Raw genomic sequence first — 24,139 nt, forward strand, 5'->3', positions numbered from 1 at the left:
TGCAAGCAAATACACCATAAAAGAATACCTCAAAAAGGTTACATGAAAAGTGTTTGTCATAACGCCTGTCCTAAGAGGGGATGGAGGGAGGGAAACCTGGACTGCAGCTGTATGAGCACTCTAACATCTACATTTACGGTAGGTACAAAACTGTATTATGTTCATCGTGCATACAGCTGCAGTCATAACAGATGGGTAGAATCTCAAAGCTAAGTAAGGGTGGTAGGCACTAAGTGGAACTAGGAGGGGCTAGGATGCCCTGCAGAACTGCTGTGGCAAAGCCCGCTCTAGATTTTGAGTATAGTGGGAGGCGATAGTGCTTGGAGAAAGTGTGCACTGAACTCCAGGTGGCTGCTTCCAAAATGTCCTTGGTAGGGAGCCCCCTAAGGAAGGCTGCAGAGGTAGCTGTGGCTCTGGTGGAGTGGGATCTGATGCATGCAGGCACAGTGTTTCCATGGAATGAGTAATAAAAACGTATGCAGTGGGCTATCCATTTTGAAATTGTCTGTTTGGAAATAGCCTTTCCCTGAGCACCTACAGCATAGGACACAAAGAGTTGCTCAGATTTCCTGAATGGCTTTGTTCTGTCCAAGTAGTAACGAAGTTGTCTGTGAATGTCCAAGGAATGTAGTAGTCTTTCCCCTTTATTTTGTGGATTAGGATAAAAGGTAGGCAAGTGGATAGTCTGATTCAAAGCTACACTGGATGCTACCTTTGGCATAAAGGTAGGATTGGTTCGTAAGGAAACTCTGTCCTGATGGAAAATGATGAATGGTTGCACAGCCATGAGGGCCTGTAGCTCCGAAACCCTACGTGCTGAGGTGATCACCAGAAGAAAGGCTGTTTTCCATGACAACTACTGTAACTCTGTTGAAGAAGCTGGCTCGAAGGGAGGAAGGGTCAGCTTTTCCAATACGTAGTTGAGGTCCCAAGCAGGGATTGGTGGTTTCCTTGGGGGTTTTAAATTCTTTGCCCCTCTGAGGAACTGCCTTAAGAGAGGGTGAGAGAATAATGGAGGATCTGTGTTGTATTGTGCAGAAATGGCTGAAGCGTGGATCTTGGAGGAGAAGGAAAGTCCATTGCTTAACATCTCAGCTAGGTGCTGTAAAATTTGAGATATATCTATTACCCAAGGATTCTGTCCCTTTTCTTGATTCCAGGCACAAAATCATTTCCATTCGGCGGAGTAAGCCTTTCTAGTAGAAGGTCTTCTGGCCTCCAAGATGACATCCTGCACCTCCTTGGAGAGGAGAAACTGTTGGGAAATCAAGGAATTCTCCATGCAGCTAGATTTAGAGTTTTGAGATGGCTGTGAAGGGTTTTGTAGTTGTGCTGGGACAACAGAAGAGGGACTAGAGGTAGGATCCATGGTGAGGAATGTGTCAGGCTCCTCAAGAGCGGATACCAGTGTTGTCTTGGCCAGTCTGGAGCGATGAGAATCATTTTCGGCCTCTCTGCTCTGGCTTTTAATAGAACTTTGGGCAGCAGAGGAAGAGGCGGGAAGGCATAGACTGTCAATGTTGCCCAATTGAAGGAAAGTGTGTCCACTCTCCAGGCCTGTGGATGACAGGTCCTTGAGCAAAATTTTTCAACTGGCAATTTCTGTGGGTAGCAGAGAGATCTATGTCTGGCTGTCCCCATGCCCGAGTTATCTTTGTGAAAAGTTGAGGATGCACCTTCCATTCATGTGGATCTGTCATATTTCTGCTTAGGTTGTCTGCCAGTGTGTTTTCCTTCCCTGGCAGGAATTCTGCCTGCAGTTGAATTTGCAATTCCAGTGCTGTGTTCCATAGGGTCATGGCTTGCCTGCACAGGGGGTATGAATGAGTTCCCCCCTGTTTGTTTATGTACCACATCACTGTGGTGTTGTCTGTCCTTATCAATAGCTGGCCTGGATGCAGTAGGTCTTTGAAGGTCATAATAGCCTTTTGCACGGCTAGCATCTCCTTTTGGTTGATGTGAAGATGCTTCTCTTTTCGGGTCCATTTTCCCTGAATGCACTGATCTGTCATGTGTGCTCCCCAGGCGTAGTCTGAGGCGTCTGTTGTGATGATTTGAGTTGCTTGAGGTACACAGAAAGGGAGACCTGTGTTTCTTTGGCAAGCTTGAGTCCACCACAAAAATTCCTTTTGAAGGCATGGAATGAGTGGGATAATTGTTTCCAAGCTGTGGCTGTGTTGAGACCATAAGTTTTTTTTAGGTACCATTGAAGTTTCCTCATATGCAGCTTTGCACATGGGATTAGTAGGATGCAAGATGCCATAAATCCCAGAGCCTGCAGGATTTTCCTTGCAGTTAGCCTGGTGTAAGTTGCCATTTTTCTGAAGTATTGAGACAGTTGCCCTTGCTTGTCTGGCGTGAGGTAGGCCATCTGGGTGGTGTATCCAAGCTACACCCAGGAAAATTATTTGTTGAGAGGGTATTCGTTTTGATTTCTTTTTGCTGACTGCATATCCCAGGAAGTTCAAACAGTTTTATTACAAATGCCAGGTGCTGCAGTAGTATGTCCTTGCTGTCCGCTTGGATCAGGCAGTAGTCCAGATATGGGTAGATTTGTATCCCTTGTAGTCTGCAGAAGGCGATTACTGATGCCAGGCATTTCGTAAACACTCTGGGCACAGTAGACAAGCCAAAGGGCAATGCAGAGAATTGGTAATGGGTTGAACCTGCAAGAAATCTGAGGTATCTTCTGCAATCTTGTCTGATAGGGACATGCAGGTATGCCTCCTTGAGGTCCATGTTACCAGCCAAGACTCCTTGCCCAGCATGGGAAGAAGCTGCTGTAATGTGAGCATCTTGAATTTTGGCTCCTGTAGATATGTGTTTAGGATGGATAGGTCTAAGATAGGTCTCCAATCTTTGTCTTTCCTCGGTACCAGGAATAGTCTGGAATAAAACCCTTGACCTTGTTCTTTTGCAGGTACCTCTTATAGGTTCATAGGTTTATACTAGGCTATCTGCCCTAAGGCATTTATAAGCCTAGCCCAAATTTTTGTGGCTTATGCCACCCCTTATATGAAAAAATACTGTGCCCATTAGTCTGTTGTGCCTCTGTCCAGCAGTGACACAGAGATGATTCCCTGGGTAAACCTACGATCTCCCATCCACAGGTCAAGATTTCTCTTGAACAGAGCCAGCGAGGTGCTCTGCCTCACATGGACCGGGATTTTATTCCACAGCATAGGGAGTCTCTGAGTGATAAATCTATCCCTCCAGCATGTCCTATTTATATCCGTGCTAAGGTTTAAGTCGCTTGCTCTAGTGGTTTTGGTGGATTTGGATTTTTTGAGCTGGAGCATGTCCATTAATTCCGGGTTGGACATGGCCTTGTATGTCAGGCACATGTCACCTCTGAGCAGACGGTATACGACTGAATAGAGCTGGAGTTTCTTCAATCTGGCAGCATATGACAGATTTTGGAGTCCCTTTATCCTTTTGGTGAGGAACTTTTGGGGTCTCTCCAATTGCTGCAGATGTCGGGTGAGATACATCCCGAATGGGGCATTGTACTCTATCATTGGTCTGATAAGTGAAGAGTACAGGGGAACAATGACCTCACTAGATCTGGATGTGAATCCCTTCATGATCAGGTGGGCAATGTAGAAGGTCTTTCTAACCACTTTAGCAATGCGTGTGTCAAAAGAAAGGCCACTGTCAACCTGGGTCCCCAAGTCCCTGATAACCTCTTCTGTGCTTAGTGGATTGCCACCTATATGGTAGCTTGGGGTTACCTTGTTTTTCCCGAAGGGTATGACTATACATTTTTTGGCGTTTAACTTCAGGCCATGGCTCTGGCACCAGCTATCTGTTTCCGTGAGTCCCTTCTGAAGGATATCCGTGTCCGATGCACTTTCCACTATGGCGCCCAGTTTGCAGTCGTCTGCAAACTTTGTCAGCCAAAGTCCTCCCATGTTGGCCTGTACTTCTGAGAAGTAGATGCCGAACAATAGGGGGCCAAGGACCGAGCCCTGTGGGACACCACTTGTGACCGGCTTGGAGTCTGACATAGCGCCAGCAACTCTAACCCTGTGGGTTCTGTCCTTAAGCCAGAATTGCTTTCATGTCCATGAGAGCTGAAACTTGTTTTTGTGCCTCTGCCCTTTGATTTTGTGGCAGGTTTGGCATGCCTCTCATTTTTGGAAGGGTGTGAAAGTGGAACCTGTAGCCTCTGTCTATAATGTCCAGAATCCATTTGTCTTTTGTAACAATAAGCCAATTTTTTGAGAATAATGTCAGTTTTCCGCCCAAAGGTGCTGCCATTAAAGCTTTGCTTGGCAGGTGTAGAGGGAAGTCATTGTGTCTGTTTTCTGAAAGACTGTGATCTATCTTCTCCACCTCTTGGGGTTGGTGCTTGCCACTGTCTGGCTCTGAAAGATCCTTGAGGTTGCCCTCTGCCCCTTGGGCGCCTGTATCTGCCCCATTGAGGTCTGTCCGTGGCTGGAAAGGACCAATTTTTTGAAGGCCAGTTTCTGCTGAAACGTGGAGGCTGTACCTGCAGGAAATCTTCCACTGTTTGCATTGATTTCGCTTTTTCCTCCATTTTCTTTAGCACCTCCTCAGCTTTAACACCAAACAATACATCTTTTTGAAGAGGTGCATCTAATAATTTAGCTTTGACATGATCTGGTAAGGTTTGCTCTTTGAGCCAAGCATGCCTGCGTATAACAGGCCCCGTAACAGCATGAGGCCTCTAAAGCATCAAAACCACACTGCAAGGTATGTTTACCCACTTGCTCTGCACCATGCAACAAATCCTGCAACTCTTTTAAATCTGGTTGTTCTGGTTGTGTCATCTTGCTTTTCAGCTGAGATATCAAAAACTGTTGATACTTTAACATATGGAACTGAAAGTTTAATGCCCTCATGGTTAAAGTGGCCGAGGTGTACGCTTTTTTCCCCCACCTTTTTAAAGCTCTGGAATCTCTCTCTGAAGGTAATGGATTTTTAGCAGTAGAGGCCTTAATTCCCTTGGGACCCTGTGAAATTGTTTCTGAGTGAGCAGTATGGCTTTTATATAGGAACTGGTGAGAGTCAGGAACCCGGTAATACCGGTCTGGTTTAACAGGAGCTGGAGGCAAAGAATCAGGATTAAGGCTGGCTTCTATGTACACATCATCCAATATATCGAAAACAGGAGGGATAGCCAAAGGCCTATGCTGGGGGAGCAGAAGAAATTCCCTGAGCCTTTTCTTGGAATTTGAGTAATCTTGGCCTTCCCAGTGAAAGTGTTCCCTCAATGTATACAGGGTTTCCCCAAAAGAGAAGTCCTCAGGGGGATAGACCGAGGGAATAGACTCCTCTGCATCAGAGTCTTCGAATGGAGAATAGGCATAATCCTGGTCCTCAGATAGTTCTGAGGTAATAGAAGCTTGATCTGAGGAAGGGTAGTCTTCCTCTAATCTGGGCCTTTTGTCAGAGGGGGGTTGAGAACCCCTAATAAGAGGAATCAAATCCTCAACCATTTTAAGCATCTGTTTTTTAGGCATGGTGCCTTGAGAGGGGGTCTGAGGAACCTGTTTTTTTGGTTTTCATGGCTGCTTTAGATTTAGTGAAGGCTTTAATGGAGAAGGAAGAAAGCCTGAAGACCCCTTGAGAAATGGCAGGCCTGTCTAAATTCTGAGTTTCCCCGCCAGGAGTGACGTCGGGATCTGTAGTAGGAATGGGGACAGAAGAGCCTGCGACCTCAGGTACTGAAGACACCGGTAATGCATTGTCATCGGTACTCAGGGGCTGCGTAGGTGCCTCGCTGAGTACCGGAGAACCGGTAGTCGGCCTTAGCGTGGTTTCAGTAAATAGTGCAGACCTCGTATGTCGGTCCTTATCTTTACGTTTTTTGCTCAAAACTGGAGTCTGAGTATCCGACGACATAATATAATTAAATTTTTTTGCCAAAAAAGTGAAGGGCGAACTCCGCCCGACGCTTAATAGTGCGCTTATTGAATCTGGCACAAAAATGGCAGGCCGAGACGTCGTGGTCTGGGCCTAAGCAAGGTATACAGAAAGAGTGGAAATCCTTATGTGGTATTTGCTTCCCACATGAAATGCAATTATTAACTTTGTCTGACATCGGTCTGAGGCAAGAAAAGTTTCCCCAATGGGGTACTTAGCTTTCAAGAAGACTTTGGCTGAAATACTTTCGTAAATCTCAGGAGCTGGCCGACCGGCACTTGCGAACTGCTTCTGCTTTGGGCACCGTGCAGCAAGAAAGACTGAAGAAAATGGCGTCGGCTGCCTCTTTTATATCCCTGCCGCACTGACGTCAGGGAAGAAGCGACAACAACCGATGCCAGACCTAGACTTTGGAATTCGGCCGACCGAGGACCCGCCTGACGGCAGGATAACCCATCTGTTATAACTGCAGCTGTATGCACGATGAACATCCACACTTCTGAAGGATAAAATGGAGCTACTAGGATGACATTGGCAGACATGAACTAGTCTAGAATTTTGGAAATAAGAGGCAATGGGAGGGCATCTATATAATGTTCTACAAAAGGGGGAATAAAAGAAAAGAATAGGGTCCATGCCACTAACTGACACAGACTATTTACGGGCCATCAGCAGACAGTAAACTGAACAAATATACACGGGACTTAGTAGACTTGACCTGGGATGTTGAGATTAAAAAGCAACAAGGAAGAAAATGTTAGAAAGGCCCATTCCTATACCCTTAATGGTTCATAGGTTCATACTAGGCTATCTGCCCTAGGGCATTTATAAGCCTAGCCAGAGTGTGTTTGGCTTTCGCCACCCATTTTAAATTAATTTTGCTATGCCCTTTTTCGAGGTTAGTATACTGTGCCTCTGTCTAACAGTGACACAGAAGTGATACCCGGGGTAAACCTACGATCTCCCATCCACTCATCAAGATTCCTCTTGAAGAGAGGAAATGAGGGACTCTGCCTAACCTGGACTGGGATTTTATTCCAGAGTGAAGGGAGCCTCTTGGTTATGAATCTGTCCCTCCAGCATGTCCTATTTATTTCAGTGCTGAGGTTCAAGTCTCTCGAGCGCGTAGCTCGATGGGATTCGGATTTTCTGAGGTGCAGCATGTCCATTAATTCCGGGTTGGACATGGCTTTATACGTCAGGCACAGATCGCCTCTGAGCAGTCGGTATGCCACTGAGTAGAGGTGGAGTTTCTTTAACCAGGCAGCATATGGCATCTGTTTGAGCCCTTTGATCCTCTTGGTGAGGTACTTTTGGGGTCTTTACAGTTGCTGCAGGTGTCTGGTAAGGTACATCCCAAAAGGGGCATTGTACTCAATTATGAGCCTGATGAGGGATGAGTAAAGAAGCACGATGACCTCCCCTGATCTAGATGTGAATCCCTTCATGATTAGGTGGGTTATATAAAATGTTCTTCTAACCACTTTGGCCACGTGGTTATCAAATGAGAGACTGCTATCAACTTGGGTCCCCAGGTCCCTAATTACTACTTCTGTACTTAATGGATTACCACCTATGTGGTAATTTGTGGGCACTTTGTTTTTGCCAAAGGGGAAGACTATACACTTTTTGGCCTTTAGCTTGAGGCCATGGCTCTGGCACCAGTTGTCTGTTTCTATGAGGCCCTTTTGGAGGATGCTTGTGTTGGCTGGAGAGTCGATTATGGTGCCCAGTTTGCAGTCATCTGCGAACTTGGTCAGCCACAGTCCTTCCGTGTTGGCCTGTACCTCCGAGAAATATATACTGAACAGGAGAGGTCCCAGGACTGAGGCTTGTGGGACGCCACTTGTAACTGGTTTGGAGTCTGACATGGCTCCAGCAATTCTAACCATGTGGGTTCTGTCCCTGAGCCAGTTTGCAACCCATCTAGTGACATAGGGGTTTATATTTAAGCTGGTGAGCTTATCTATAATGCCCGAGTGGGGTATTGTATCGAAGGCTTTTGCGAGGTCCAGGTAGGCTGTATTAACGATCTTCCCCTCGTCAATGGCCTTGGTGACTGTTTTAAAGAAATCTACCAGGTTTAAGAAGCAGGATCTGCCCTTAAAAGCCGAACTGGGTAGGATCCAGTGTCTGTAGGTCTCCAATATCTTTATTTATGAGGTCCATGATGATCCTTTCCATAGCTTTGCAGACCAAGCTAGTCAGGCTTATGGGGCGATAGTTTCCAGGCTCCGTTGAGGCACCACCTTTGTGGAGAGGGACCACTGTTGCTGTACGCCACTCTTTGGGTACATATCCTGTAGTAAGGCTGAGATTGAACAGTAGTTTTATGTTTGGGTTTAGCTCTTCTTGGAGTTCATGTACGACGCAGTCCGGGACACCGTCTGGTCCCACTGATGCTGTGTTTTTTTGCTTTGGAGAGGGCGGCTCTTAACTGAGCATCTGAGATGTCAGGGGGCAGCACTCTGCTGGGATAGATATTTGCCCTTTTGGTGGGGAGAGGAGGGGGGGGGGTTTGCACTAAACCTGTCAGCTAGGATGTTGGCAATGTCTGTGGGTTCGGTGTATTTTTTGTCATTTTGGACTAATTCTGAGCATATCTGGCAATTCACACCCAGGTTCCTAACGTAACTAAAGAAAGCCTTGTGATTATCCTTAGTGTCCTGTGCAATTTTTCTCTCGAAGCTGGCCTTAGACGATTTTATGAGTACCCGCAGTTTTTTGCTAATACTGATCAGAGATGCCTTCCCTTTTTGGGATTTTGCTCTATCATGTAGTAGCTTCCTCCTTCTATTGTACAGTTTGTTTATGGCTGGGGTCCACCAGACAGGACGTCTGCCTTTGGAGGATTGGGTCTTGGTTTTATTTGGGATTGCATGATCCATGCATTCCTGAAGGTGCTCATAGAATGCGTTTATAAAGGATTCTGCGGTCTGGGCCATATTTTCCACAGGCCCGGGAGCTTTGAAGGATTCCACCTCGGTTTTGAGGAGTGTGAAATTTGCTTTAGAGAAGTTTTTCACTGTGGTTTTCTGGGCAGGGGGTGGGGTTGGGATGTGAATATCCAGTGAGATTAGTTTATGGTCTGATCTTACCAGTGAGGGATACACTTCTGGTCTGGAGCATAGAGTCCCCATGTTGGTGATGATCAGGTCCAGTATGTTTTCCCCTCTTGTGGGAGTGGTAACAAGTTGTTCCATAGCATTTGAGTTTATAAATTCTAGAAACCTTTGGGCTAGGGTGTTGGAGCTAGAGTAATGCTCCCAGTCTATGTTTGGGTAGTTGAAGTCGCCCAATATAATGGTGTTTGGAGAGACCTTCATATTTTCCAGTGTTCTCAGGAAGGCCGAGTGGGGTTCCTGGGTTTGGGAGGGTGGTCTGTAGCAGGCTCTAAACTGGAAGCCAGTTTTACCCACTGTTAGTTGCACATGGATAGTCTCTGATGCTTCGTGCTGTGCCACCAACCTGAAGGTGTGGGTATCTTTGACGAATATTGATACCCCCCCTCCTTTTGTGGTTCCCAACATAATGATTCTGATTACATACTACTCCCCTTCCACTTAGTGAGAACAGATAGCTATAGGAATGGATGAGAAGGGATCACGAAAAACCTGAAATGCATGCTGGACAGCCCTCACTTTTAGGACATGCACTTTGGCCTCCTGGATCAAAAAAGTGTCTTTTGAACATCTACTTCAAGTAGTACCCCCAACCTACAGCAGATATACCTATGGTAACAGGGCATGAGACCAGAGAAGGCTGGTTCTCATGAGAAAGATACCTTGTACTTCATCGAGATCTTGATGAGGACTTCTAGCACTGGAGTTCTTGGTGTCCACAGAAGACAGAGCCTGCTATGCAAAATTTGAAGAACAGTGATTTATTAGTCTTTGTTTACCAGGAAAGTGACTCGGTAATATCCATTTTACATTTATACACAAAACAGTAGTTACATTTATACATTCTATGATTTTACAGATGTGGAAGTTAAAGGACAACAATGGGATTTTGTTATTAAATGCTCAACTTCTCTGTCCTTTTTCTCTCCATTTACTGTCCTTGCTATGAATACACAACAATACAGCATGCAAATTATTTTAAATAGATTGTTTTTCTCCACTAGAACAGTACCTTACTGTACTGTGGTGTTTTTCTCCACTAGAACAGTACCTTACTGTACTGTGGTGTTTTTCTCCACTAGAACAGTACCTTACTGTACTGTGGTGGTTTCACTTTCAAAAAACTTTTGTCCCGCCCTGACAAAGCTTGCTGCAGTTTCCAATTCATTGATGTCATTAACACCTATGAAGACAGTTCTGGCCAGTTCCTTCCCCACACTGACATTTCCACGACCTTCCTAAAAGCCCAACCATGCTGTGATGTCACAGCTGCCTGATCCATTCCCTACCCATACAGAAAGTAAAGGCTAGAACAAGGATACAGTACATGAGTCAAGTCTCCTGCTGTGGGTTGTCAATCACAGGTGGTAACAGCTGAAATTACCCTTAGCACATTGACAGCTAGGGAACTTGGGTATGAAGGGGGATGGAAGCAGAGTCAAAGTAGTACACTTCAGGCTTCACAAAGCACTGCCTGCAGTTTGTCCATTCTAAAAAGCAGCAGCAGTAAAAAACACTTTGAAAGTCTGTTCTGTGGCATTTGCACAGTTTGTGTTTTAAGTAGTCACTGAATGGCATGAAATGCTACTTAAAACTAACTGACTGAAAGACAAGAGTGTATGCACGTAAAATCAATGCAATGACAGGAGCTTCAGGAAGAAATAGGCATACATGACATAATTTAGAGCCAAGCACTGCATTATGGGACAGACTAAACAATCAGAATTATTTCAAGATGCCACACCCCATGTGGTTGGACTCGGAAACCATGTATAAAAATATTTAAAAACCTGTAAATAGTCCCAGAGTGGTGTTGGTGTTAAAATGTAGGAAACAGCAAACCATGATGAAATAAACATGTTTTTTGAGTCTGTGGGAGTGGTTCTCCTTTAAAGGGAAAGCCCACGTGCAATTTAGTGATTTGTACTGGCAGCACACGTGGCCGCGGTGGTGCAGTGGTTAGCGTTGTTGCCTCACAGCAAGAGGTTCTCCCGTTCGATTCTAGTCTGAAGCGCCTTCTGTGTGGAGTCTGCATGTCCTCCCCGTGGTAGAGTGATGTCTAAAGACATGCAGGTAGGTGCTTGCATGAGTGGGTGTGCCTTCTTTGAAGGCTAGGCGTCGGGCTGGCAACTCGGCACTGTAAAAATCCACTGCCAATCATTAGCGGACCGGAGTTCTGCTGTAGCGACGCCTAATCGGGAAAAGCTGAAAGACTAAGACCGGCAGCAGTTACATATAAAAACTGTTTTGTCATTTCAGTAAGAGGTTCACAATATTCTGTTTTACAAAAGTATCTGGAGAGCACCATATGATGAACACAAAGTCTTGACCTTGTGATCACTATGTGTAGTTGGCCTGACGGCTACATTAAGTCCAAAGGTAAAAATTGGCCAGACTTGCATCTGTATTAATTATGCAAAGCGTTGTCGCCTCACAGTTAGACGCTGCCCGTTCGATTCTCAGTTAGAGTGTCTTCTGTGTGGCGACATTCGTGAACGGGCGTTCCTTCGTTGAAGGTTGTGCGTTAGGCCCGGCAAGCCAGCACGTAAAACTCTACTGCCAATCATTAGCGGACGGTGACCCCAAAAAACAAAGACGAGAGAGAGAGAGAGACAGAGAGAAGAATCCCAGGAGATGATCATCCCCATCCTCTACCACAAGGCACTCGGTATTTAACCACAGACACCTCCAAAATTAGGCAACAATCAACCCCTTGTTTACTTGTTCAGCACTAAGCTTGCCGAAGTGCTGGCTTCTGCAGGGTAGTCAGTCATATTATTACCAACATTTATAAAAAATACTTCACAATTTAACTGTCCTAGGATCCAGCAGTCTCGGCAAACAGCTAGTGATACATTCACAACTTAAAAAAAAAAAAAATAAATAAAAAATCAGAACTAGCCCAGTTCATAATTTACCAAAGGGTAATTTGCCGTACCATGGTTTAAAAAATTCCCTCAAACAATAGCTACACTCACAGGAAATGGGTGTTTTATTTCTTTTAGAGCTTAGTAATTTCCCATTACAAACTGTTGAAATTTAAGAAAACCCAAAATCTCCAGCGCTTTTTCTTCCCTCCTTCAAGTCAGTCTCCACATACATTATTTCATAAGGCTGTTAGGCCACATAATTTTCCACAAAAGCAGTTGACTCTAATGGAAATTTAAGGGGCAAAGTTTGGACTCTGGAAAACATTCTTAAGTAAGAAAATACAAACTACAAGTGAGGCTGACATAGGCACTGTTTCATGCTTTGGGCAGACCTACTCTCCAAGCTTTACTATTACTTGTTATTGTGACTGATCACTCTGATCCATCTAGGCACAGCCTACTTTCAGGGCAGACCAGAGACAGTTTTCATACTGGCTGCACACAATCTGGCCAGGACATTTGGGAAAATTTTTATATTCTCTTACTTTTTAGTATTCTGAGATTTTTTTAAACCAGCTGAGTTCCCACTAACTCAGGGTGACAGGACTTTGGTCTAATGTCTCATCTGAAGGACGGCTGGCATACAAGTGATGGAAATAGGAAACACATGCAAAATATTCTGCCAAAGAATAAAAAAAAAAAAATTACAATTAGTAAGAAATCATCAGGAATGGTTTTTAGTATGCATACTGGCCTACAACTGGCCTGAATTTATACAGAAAGGCACACCATAACAACATGCATTGTTGTGATGATTTGACATCAACTGCAGTTTCTCATTAAATGACAGGACTATAAATAGCTCAAATGAGCTACTTTGCACTCTTCAGTTCGGTGCCACTACAATCTTCACTACAAAACAGCACAGGTTCTAGTAGACACACACACGCCAGACACACTTTCATAAAAATAACCACAAACAACTGTCATTCAGTACATCATTCATGCACTTTTGAAAAGGGAAGGCCAAGTAGTACAGGGCTCAGTTTTATCCAGCCAGTCTACTGGCATAGACCAAAAGCATGCATACAGGCATAAACCCAGAACAGACAAAGCTCACATGTACATGCATACATACGCACCCCACAAGTTACATCAGACAGTCCACCACCACCTCTGCAACACAAAAACATAATACTTGCAACAGGCACTCATGCCCAGACACACTTCCACTCACACACACGCCCACACAGACACAGACACACACCCTTCCACATATATACATTCTCTAGTATTTAACCTGGACTAGCAATCTGTAGAAGACCAAGCTTCCTGGTTAACCCTGCAGAGATCCCTTCAACTGGAACTACAGGTACACGCAACAACCCAGCATTGTACAAATACACATTTTTTTTTTGCAATGCATTTGATGGTACTTTGTACAGTATGGCATCTGTACTACACAAGTTTCCTACCCAAGCAGCATACAGAGTTGCTTATGGGCATCATGAGCCTAGGCATTCTGTGTGTGGCACCAAGATTAACTGCCTGGCAGTGCAGAGCTGCACTATTGGGTAACCTCCTTTGGACTATGAATCAGGACAGGGCTGCAAAGTATGTGGGATGCACTGTGCTGCTTTGCAAACAACATACATACGAATCCTAGCTTTTTTTTTTTACTTACTAAAAAATTTATTTATTTATTTATTTTATTTTACATTTGTTAACCGGGCTGGTCCAGCTGGATACATGTCCATTTTCAGTGGAGGCCCGAGACTATCTACTACATGATAATTAACAGTAAATTGTCAAATACATACACATATTCACACATGACTGACAGTATGATACAGAATATTTAGGAATAGGCAAGGAAAAGCTCTACTATCTACTACATGATAATTAACAGTAAATTGTCAAATACAAACACATATTCACCCATAACTGATAGTCTGTTACAGAATATTTAGGAATAGGCATGGAGAAAAAGTACACAGTGTAATGGATATACAAGCAAACACAGAACTTAGGACATTTGTATAATAGTGTTGTAGATAGAGTAACAGAATGGATAGAGTAATATAGTAGAAGTTGGTTATTAAACAAGATAAAGAGGGCATGTCTTAGTAGTACAGGTATTGTTAAAAGAATAAAATAGGAAAAAGAAAGATATGTGTATAGGAGATGGGAGCCATGATAATCAGCTGGGGCCAGTGGTTGGTTAGGTAGTGTTTTAGTTTAGTTTTAAATATAGAGATGGAGGTTTGGGATGTTAGGTTGGGAGGAAGTAGGTTCCATTTTAATTGAGTTGGAGAACATAGATTCTCCTGCAGCATTTCTTGATTGAGAGGTTTGAATTAGAATTTGGTTTTAGGTTGTTATAGGGCTGGATAAGGGTGGAGAGCATAGGAGTGTTGACAGGGTGGTGCAGGGCTTTCTGGGCTATAGAGAGCTGGTAGTATAGAATAAGGTGACTAGCCATCCAAGATGGCAGAGGTTTTGCAGTGGTGTGTTTTATATGGGAGGATGTGGCAAATCTGGCAATGTTATTATAGACTCATGTAAGTTTATTGATGTTTTATTTAGTTAGGTTTGTGTAAATAGGGCTGGCTATGGTAGTTCTTGCCTCAGAAGTAAGGAAGGATTTGATTCTATACAGTGAACCTAGTTTTCTATTAGTTGTTTTATGGTTGACTTGATATGTGAGTCAAATTTGAGTTGGTTGTCAATAGTTATGCCAAGGAGTTTGGTCGTTTCATCTGGGGAGATAATGGTACCATTGTTTGATGTAAGAGAAAAGTTAATAGGGGATTGGTGTGTAGGTTTGAAGAAAAGCAGTTTAGTTTTCTTAGGGTTTAGAAGTAAACAATGATTAGAGAACCATTGTTCTATGGTTGAAAAAGTTTTTGGGTAAGGAGGTGTAAGTCATCTTGGTTGGAGGCAGAACAAATGATGGTAGTATCATCAGTATTGAATGCAAGTAGATAGGGGGGTGACATGGTGTAGGTCATTGATAAAGATGGAAAATAGAAGGGGACCTAGGATGGAGCCCTGAGGAACCCCTAGGAGGATGGTAGGAGCTCTGAAAGATTATTGTTCCATAGCACTGCTTGTTTCCTATTCTCAAGGTAGGAAGTAAACCAGTTAAGTGCAATACTATCGAGAGAGATGGATTTAAGTCGGTGCAGGAGTAGTTGGTGGTTCACCAGCTTTAGATAGGTCTACAAAGAAGGCTGATGAAGGTAGATTGTTGTTTCGGTTGTGATTAATGGATTCAATAAAGGATAGTAAGGCTGTGGTGGTGCTATGGTAGGGACGAAATCCATGTTGGCAGTTAGCTAGCAGATTATTTTGAAGGAGGTGATTGAGTAGTTGTTTATGGATACACTTCTCCATTATTTTTGCAATGGGAGAAAGAAGTGCAATAGGGCGGTAGTTTGAGTATTCAAAGGAATCCCCACCTTTGAAGAGTGGGATGATGTGGGAGATTTTCCAGAGTGAAGGTATGGTACTTTCTTTAATGGTTCTGTTAATTAGTAAAGAGATTGGATATGCAACTGCTTTAGCTCCAAGCTGGAGATATTCTGCTGGGATTTTGTCGGCTGAGGGAGTGGAAGGTTTAAGTTTTTAGTATATATGATGTGGGTATAGGTTTGAGATGAAATGGTGGTGGGGTACAGTTAGAGGTGTCTAGTAAAGAGGGTCAGGGTTTTGCTGGCTAGCTAGATTGAGTATTGTAGAGGTGAAGAAGTTATTAAAGGCATTAGCAGTGTTTAAGTCAGGGTGGGAGCCTATTGGGCTAGGAGTTTCTATTTTGCCAGGGATAGTAGTGAGTTTATTGTGTTCCAGAATTTCTTTGGCTGGTGTTGGGAGGAATTTTGTAGCTGGATGTAAAATCCTTTTTATCTTGTAGGATGGCTAGTTTAGTCAGGTTTCTTTTTTGTTTGTAATTAAGGTGGTCAAGTGAGTTTCTAGTGGTTCGCCATTTAGTCCAGGCTTTGTTTCTACTAATCATAAGTTGTTTAGTGTTTGTTGAAAGCCATTTTGCAGTTCTAGATTTCATGCGTATGGGGCATGCTGATCAAGAATGGTAAGGAAGGTGTGGTTGAAGTGGTTAACAGCGCCATCTAATGGCAGGGTTTGCAAAGGAGACCAGTTGACTAGGCTTAGTTCATTTTGAAACTGAAGGGGATCAAAGATTTTTGTGTTACGACAAAACGGATGAGAGGTGGTTTGGCTAGAATAGTTTTGTGTCTAATTATGTATGTTAGTGAGTGGTCACTAAGGTCATCTGGTAGTGTTCCTGAAGTGTATTTTTGGTGGGGATTGTTTATTAGGATCCAGTCAAGTATGGTTTCTTTATTGCTGGTTTTATTAGTTCTAGTTGTAGAATTTATGGTTTGATGGAAACCATATAGGTTGATGTGGGTAGTTGGATAGGTTTGTTTACATGTGTTCCAGTCAATGTTAAAGTCACCTAATAGTATAGTTTCTTGAGGAGAGTTGTTGAGAACCAGTTCAGTAGGCTTTCTAATACTGGAGGGTTGTTGCCTGGGGAGATGATATTAATTGCTTTATGTGGATTGAGGATAGTTTGGCTATTATAATGTCTATGTTAGTGTTATCTGGAGGGGTATAGCTGGTTTTACTTATTTCTAGTCCAGTTTTGTATAGAATGGCTACTCCGCCTCCTTTTTCTAGTGCGGTCTTGTCTAAGGATGTTATAGCCTGGTGGAATAATTTCATTGTCTTTTATAGTGGATTTAAGCCAGGTTTCAGAAAGGCAGAGGATGTCATATTTGTGGACTTCTAGTAGGGCGTGGAGGTTAGGGATTTTGTTACAAATGATATTGAGATGAGCTATAGAGAGTGATTTGGAGTTTAAGTTCTGTAGAAGTCTTGGATTTTGTCTGTTGGGAATTACTGGGAGTAGTGAGGGTTACAGGGCCAGGGTTAGGTGTATGTCACCATCTCTCAATGAAGAAATTAGATTGGGTGAGGGGTCATAGAAGTTGATGTGCCTAGAGTGAAAGAGAATTAGATATTTAATATGAGAGAGACGATGGTATTTTGGTTCCAGATAAGAGTTATAGTATGTGGCACAAAGATATATAGTGTGTGTGTTTGGATGGTTAATTTGTGTGTGTTTGTTTGGAATGCTACATGTGGAGAAGAGGATGCTCATAGTAGGTTAAGTTATAGGTGGCAAAGAGAGTTGCTAATGTGGATAGTAGAAGGAATGGGTGGTGTATATGGGGCATGTTCTGTTAATTAGTAGAGTATGGTAAGTTGAAGTATGTTGTGGAGGGAGGTGGAGATAGTAATATTAGTGGGTGGTCAGTGATTGGACTAGAGTATGTTGGGAGGGGTTTAGTGGGGATAAATGTAGAGGTTCCAGGGGCGGTGGGATTTGGGGGCAGGGAGGAGCGGGATGAGCCAAAGGAGTAGAAGAATGCTGAGAAAAACAATCAGCCAGGTGGAAGAAACAGGTATGTAAGACAGGGATAGTATGAGTAGTGTGTTACAAAACAGATATTCAATGGACAGTGTTTATAAGGAGGAAGGTAGGCTGGTGTAGAGAGGAGGAGGTATATTAGAAGGAGCTGAGTAAAGAGCAAGGGCTCAATAGAGTGAGAGGGAGAGATAGTGATAGAGATGAGTGTTCAAGGGCACTAAAGGAAGGAGGGTGTAGATCATAAGATAGGGACTGGTGATGGCTGCTGGTAGTCTAGGACGGGTTGGAAGGCTAGGTACGCAGTAACAGATTATTGGGTAATAATAGCTTTTACATACATAGGTATTATTTACTTTGTTTAGGACGATGGACACCCTTAATGTCAGGTAGAGATCTGGATACAGTTCAACTCCGCCAGTAGGGCCAGGAGTCCTATAATAAAAAGCAGATGTATAGGTATTATTTACTTTGTTTAGGACGATGGACACCCTAGTAGGCAGAGATCTGGATACAGTTCAACTCCAGATGTTTTGTTTAGGACGATGGACTAGTAGGCAGAGATCTGGATACAAGTCCTATAATAAAAGTCGCTTGGTCCCGATAGGAGGGGAAGCAGATGTCTCTGGTCCAACCTTCCCTTATGACTGAGCAAGAGGTAAAAAAGTCACTTTGTCTCAAAGAATTACAATGCTTAGTCATGTTACAGAAAAATGTCTCATGATTATTCTGCGCAAAACACATACTAGCTTGTAGTTTCTTCACAAATTAATCAAATAAAATGCTTATATATTTATGTCAAAGGAAAGCTGAAAAATAGATATGCAAGTAGTAGCCTTACATTTTCAAGTGTCTTACAACTGCATTCTTTATTTTAGCAAACTGTAGTGTACTGACATAACTGAAGACAAAGTAAGTGCTGAAGGAGTTGAGGGATGTTGCGTCACGTTATGTTAGATGAGTCTAGTGTCAAAAAGTTAATAAAAATGTCCCAGGTATCTGTGGAAACCAGATTAATCAGCAGTATGCTCTGGCCTTTTCAGGCTGGGGGACAAGTCTCTGCAAGGCTGTATGCGAAACAGTGTAAACTGGTACTGAATGTTTCAAAGCTGAAGAGTAGTAAATTCTGCATACGCAGGTATTCATGTGAAGCTGTAAGTGAGAAGCACGAGGGATGAGAAAAGTTCCAAACAACATTACTTTTAAAATATCAATGCATGTCAAAGTTATGTATGCATGAAATTAATAACAAAAAGTATATAAATGAAGTTTTCTTCCTTTATTCTTTGAGACTGATCTAAAAATTTTAGTAGGCAGTCTCCCAGCACTACAAGTGAGACTCTGGAATAAACCACCTTAATATCAAGTTCTAGACCTTTCCTGACAACAATACAGGAAGTTTCAGTCCTGTAAAGAAAAGAAGACACCTTACAATGTGTAACCAAAATAACCACCACAAAGCAAAGAAATTAACAGACCATGTTCACAGAGATGCAGGAGCCATTAACAATGCAGAACAAACTATAAATGCATATACAATGACAGAAAATGTCAACTTTCAACAAATTAAAAACAAAGTACAGATAAATGCAAATACCTACCTGCATACAATGAATTGCCAAACCAGGTCCCGTGTACAATTTCTTGTGACATATATGACATTTGAAGTGTTTTGCTTTCTGATGCTGTATAAGAATTTTTTCATCATCAAAATCCCTGTTGCAGTACCTAAAGTAAATGTTAAGGAAAAGCAGCAACACAGTTGTATGTATACACAGGCACACATGCATAACCATAACTGCACAATACAAATCATGAAGCACAGACTTCAGTGAAGCAAGAGCCCTCTAAATAAATACATGCATACATACATAAATAAAATCAATCAAGCAACATTCAGGGGCACAAACACTGTGGCTTTTTGTCTTGCATACTTTTAGGAGTACTAGCATGTAATCATGTCCCAGAATGCCCGTATGCTCCAAATTGAGGCTCACCATTAATTTAAAACTTTCATGTCAATGTTGAGAACATATCTGTGTAGGACAGACTCAATAGTGAAAAGTGATACCAATTACCATTAGGATAATTCACTGCCACCCAGACCTGCCATGTGTAGGCACAAAAGGGATGTGCAAGAAGAATGCAAAATAAATAAGTTTTAGACTAAACTGTTCTACAATTTCAACAGAAATCCATTCATTTTTAATTCCAATTTTGAGCAAATAATAAAGTGTTTGTCTGCAAACTAGCTTATCAGAAGTATGGGATGAATAGTTGATGAAACTCATTTCACACAATAAGGTGCAATGCTTCAAGAAACACAGTAAATGCCCTTGCCCAATTTTGCAGTAATACCAATAAACCATGTTTGCAGGGGCTTTGCTCACCTGCATTCCCAGTCTGCTACTTACTTTGAGATCTTGAAGGAGTATGGGGAAAAATAAACAGGTTTCACAGCCTCAGAACTGTGTCCCCTATTTGCACATGCAGTCATTTTCTTCTGAAGATCAAAACCTCAACCTTCAGAATTTCAACAGAAGCACTAGCAAATCGTGATCTACTACCCTGCAGACTAAATTAACATACAAAAATAGTTACTTATAGGTGCCTAGGCAAGTACTAGACTAGCTGCTCTTGCGGGCCATGTTAAGCATAGTTAACTTCTCTTTTGTGCTCAAAATAACCTATCCCATTTGGTTACAGATTGGCCCTTTGGATCCCATGGCTGACCACATATTTAAGTTACTTGAATAAGGACATGGGTGAACTTTGTTTTATTTGAATGGTGGGAGTCTGTTCCACAGCAGTGGATCGATCCTCTGCAAGATGCACCTATCCCTCCAAACCATTCTGTCGAGGTTTTAGGAGAGATTTAGATCCCTAGATGTGGGAGATTTTATTATTGCCTTATGAATGTTGTACAACATTTGAAGACCATATCTGCTGCCCAAGATCACAAAGCATATAAATGCAAATACAAAACATTAATGAAATGGGACTTAAATAAGTAAAATTCATACCACAACACCCAAGATACCTTCATTTACTGCTGCAGATTCAAACAGTGACAGGTGCTTTGTGACAGCAAATTTAAATGAAAGATACCAAGTTATCAATTAGAAACTGTTTATACAGCAATTAAAACAGAAGTGGCACAGAGCAAAATTTTAAAGGAAATATCTGCCATACAACATGACACTCACATAGCATCATCATTTCCAGCCCTTATTGGGGGGGGGGGTTAACTTCTCAAAACAATAAATCAATATACTCAAACAAGGAAAAAAAAGTGTCTGGAACAAATAATACAACTACTACTGACTGTAGTTTTCACTTTTTGTGACACTCACTGCAATTACAGATCATGATACCATACCCAGTAACTTAAGAGTAAAATCAAACTCTACCATAAATCAGACAATTACAAAAAAAAATTTCTAACTCTGCATTTATAAATGTACATTGGTCAAGTCCCAAATATACAGACAAGTCCGACAAAACCCTTCTCAGTAATCACAATATTAGCAAGCTGAACCCCCAGTCAAAGGACACAGCAAATGTGCAAGCTTCAACAAGCAATAAAATGTCAATGTCATGGAGAGAAAACTATTGCCATAAGTTAAAATTAAAAACATAAGTTCTATGTGACCAAAACAAACATGGTAGTTTCTTCCAGTTAATCAAGGAAAGCTAGATTAAAAACAAGCCATGATAAACTGTTAGCATGTGGACACTCACTAATCCAAAGTGGTATGCTGTTGTGGCACCAACTCACAAAAAGGAGAATATCATTATAAATAAAACAATTTTAAACCTTTCAGCATAACAAGTATTTCATACAATACCATCAAGAAAAAGAACCATAGTGAAACTTATCCAGAATGATATAGGGCCCTTCTTCTGTTAGGTAAATAACAGCATGGCTTTAATAAGAGATCATCTTGTCTTTTGAACATTCATTCTCTGAGGAGGTAGCAGCAGCAACTGATTAAAGACTGATCACAGAAACTGCTCATCTCACCCTTACTACTCCACAACAGAATACCTAAGCATTAAAAATGACAAAGATACAGCTATTAAACATTTGGGGCCAAAACTGGACAGCAATTTAATGTTTAACCAGTGTGTTACCTCCACAGTCACATCAAAGTGCCTTCTATGGAAGGTTGGGCGCCGGGCTGGCAACTCGACACTGTAAAACTTCACTGCCAATCCTGTGTGCGGACAGATGATCCGCTGTGGCGACCCCTAACCGGGAAAAGCCGAAAGGAGAAGAAGAAGTTACCTCCACAGTCAAAGAAGCTGTGAGGATATTGGACATTCTTATCTGTGCTAGCATGACTGGCTGAAGTTATGTAAATTACCCCGTAAAAGAACCAACGAACCCAGGTATCGAATACAAATCCACAATCCCAAATAAACTCAGTACACGGCAAGAGGCTTCCACGCACACAAGTTCCTTTTAATTCCACTGAAAAACTTGGTAAAACACTTACAAGTTACCATAAAATAAACAGTTGTGCGCTTTTGTCTATTAATTCGACATCTATAGAACTGCTAGCTACTTACAGTACGTTTAAAATAGGCTTTCAAAAACACACACCTTCAAAATAACCAAACTAATATTGAAATACAGAATACATACACCCTAATAAGACTACTAACAGTAATATAACCAATTGCACAAAAACTTGCAGCACAACAACTCAGGCAACAAAAAGCGGAAAGGGCAGTCACCAAGCTTAGGGAGCCTATATCAAGGAAGATAACGAGACCCTGTAGAAGTATTAGAAATATTTCAGAAATGTTATGAAAATTTGTATTAAAGCAGGGAAATACGGAAATCAAGAAAAGGTACAAATGGAAATGTTTATAGAAGAATTAAATATGCCAAAGTTAGAGGGAGACGAGGCTCAATTACTAACTATGAGGATAGGAAGGGATGAGAAAGAAAATACTATGTATAACCAATCTACAAGAAAGTCTCCAGGAATAGATGGTATTCCTGTGGACGTTTGGAAGTCAGGAGGGAAAAAAAACTGAAAGATAAGCAAGGTTTTGTTTAACAGTATGTTAAGAGGAGGAGTACCAGTATCCAGGAAGAAGGCAGTTGTAACTACCTAAAGAGGGTAAAGATCCATCGGATCCAGTTTCATACAGGCCCACTTCAATTCTTAAAGGAAGAGTGTCAAGATTTTCTGCTACTGTCTTTGTTTTTGTTTAGATGTCAAGTCATGTGATCCTAACATTTACATTCAGGCAGCTCTGACTGCTTGAGCTCAGGTTTCAGTACCCTGGGGGATGGGTAAATCTCACTTCCAGAAAGCCTAACAGTTTCCTGTGTGTGCTGCTTTTATTTACAGCCCATACTGACAGGGAAACTTCTCTTTGAAATGTAGATAAGTTTTGCTTATAAGGCTTACTGTTGTTTTTTCATTATAATTAAAAGGTTTATACTTTCATTTGGCATGCAAACACTGCTCTATATCTTCTTCATTACTTTCAGCAGCTATGTAAAAATACATGTATTTGCTCATGTCCTTCACCAGGTTAATCAAATAGATCCTTAATTTTTAAATAAAACAACTTATGTGCCACAATTCTCTGATACTGTCTTGCTGCACTATTTTACCAAATTGAACATTTCTTAACTCTTTATCTATACCTCACAGTGCTGTTATCACTATACAGACCCTAACTTCTGTTTCTCCTTTTTGCTTCTTCCCTCTCCATGCTCCTCACTTTATTAATAAACACATAACATTTCTACCTCTTACTTTCCCTCTCCTAAAAATGCCCTCCTCTCAACTCTTCACTATAAAATGTGTACTAACTACTTTTGAATACACAAAAAATTAAGTGACTATCAAGCAGAATCATACTGATCTGAATCGTATTTTGGTTAAGATCTGTAGTCTCATGTATATGGTCTAATCTCTGTAATTAATATGCTACTAGGTTTCATGTAGTATATGTACAATTTATGTACTAGCCATTATTCTATTTACTTCCTTGTATGTGAAAACAATTAAACTGACTCTGAACCTTTTCTCCCTGGGCATCCCCTGTACATGGGCTTCCACCCAGTCATACTTCCACAGTCAACAAATGCCAAATACATGCATAAACACATACATACATAAGTAACTATATAAATTACACACTACCCTAGCTGCGTGTGTTTTCTGCTAAAAGTAATAAATACACTGGTTTTCTTTTATAATCTCCAGTCTGGAATGATGTTCACTTACAGATCTAACTGCTCATTGAGGTTCTTTTTAAATACATGTCCAGACTAGCACCGTGGTCATACTGCATATGTCAATCTTTTTTTGTTGCCGAATCATTCCTGAAGTGACTGCTTAGTTGCATAGTTTTTGCCTATTTGTCCGAACAGTTAATTCCTATGTACATATTATTCATTTTAGAATGATTAGTCTTACTGTTGCAAATGCGTAAGAAAGAGAACAGAACCAGAATGTCACAGACATTTTAGGCAGCAAAGTACAGAATTACAAGGCACACAGATATGTCCCTTTCAGATTATTGCTGTGGTGGGTCCTACTGGTTTGAGTTATTCTCTAAAGGCCCAATTATGGTGATACCTCTCAACCTAGTAGTTTCAGAAATCTACATAAGCCACTAACCCAAAATAAGGGCAGGTTTTCAATACTGCCCTTATGAATATAAATGATTCTCTGAAGGAACTATTCAGAAAATCAAATCTATGTCATTACTTAGCATTTCCAATCATCATGGATTTACATGCAGATCACATTTATGATGAAGAGCTCAAATACACG

General features: G+C 41.8%; 1 protein-coding gene across 1 annotated transcript in view; it reads right to left on the reverse strand.

Annotated features, from left to right (window-relative positions):
- The window catches only part of ZNF207 (zinc finger protein 207), an 821,234-nt gene extending 802,105 nt beyond the window's left edge, over positions 1-19,129 (reverse strand). The window contains exon 1 of the mRNA XM_044070823.1: positions 18,935-19,129. Coding sequence (XP_043926758.1) covers positions 18,935-19,129 — 195 coding nt within the window. The remainder of the gene's footprint in view (positions 1-18,934) is intronic.
- Positions 19,130-24,139: the final 5,010 nt, after the last annotated feature.

Source organism: Protopterus annectens, chromosome 4.part1 (genome assembly GCF_019279795.1).
Source record: "Protopterus annectens isolate FY-2018-M chromosome 4.part1, PAN1.0, whole genome shotgun sequence".
NCBI lineage: Eukaryota > Metazoa > Chordata > Ceratodontiformes > Protopteridae > Protopterus > Protopterus annectens.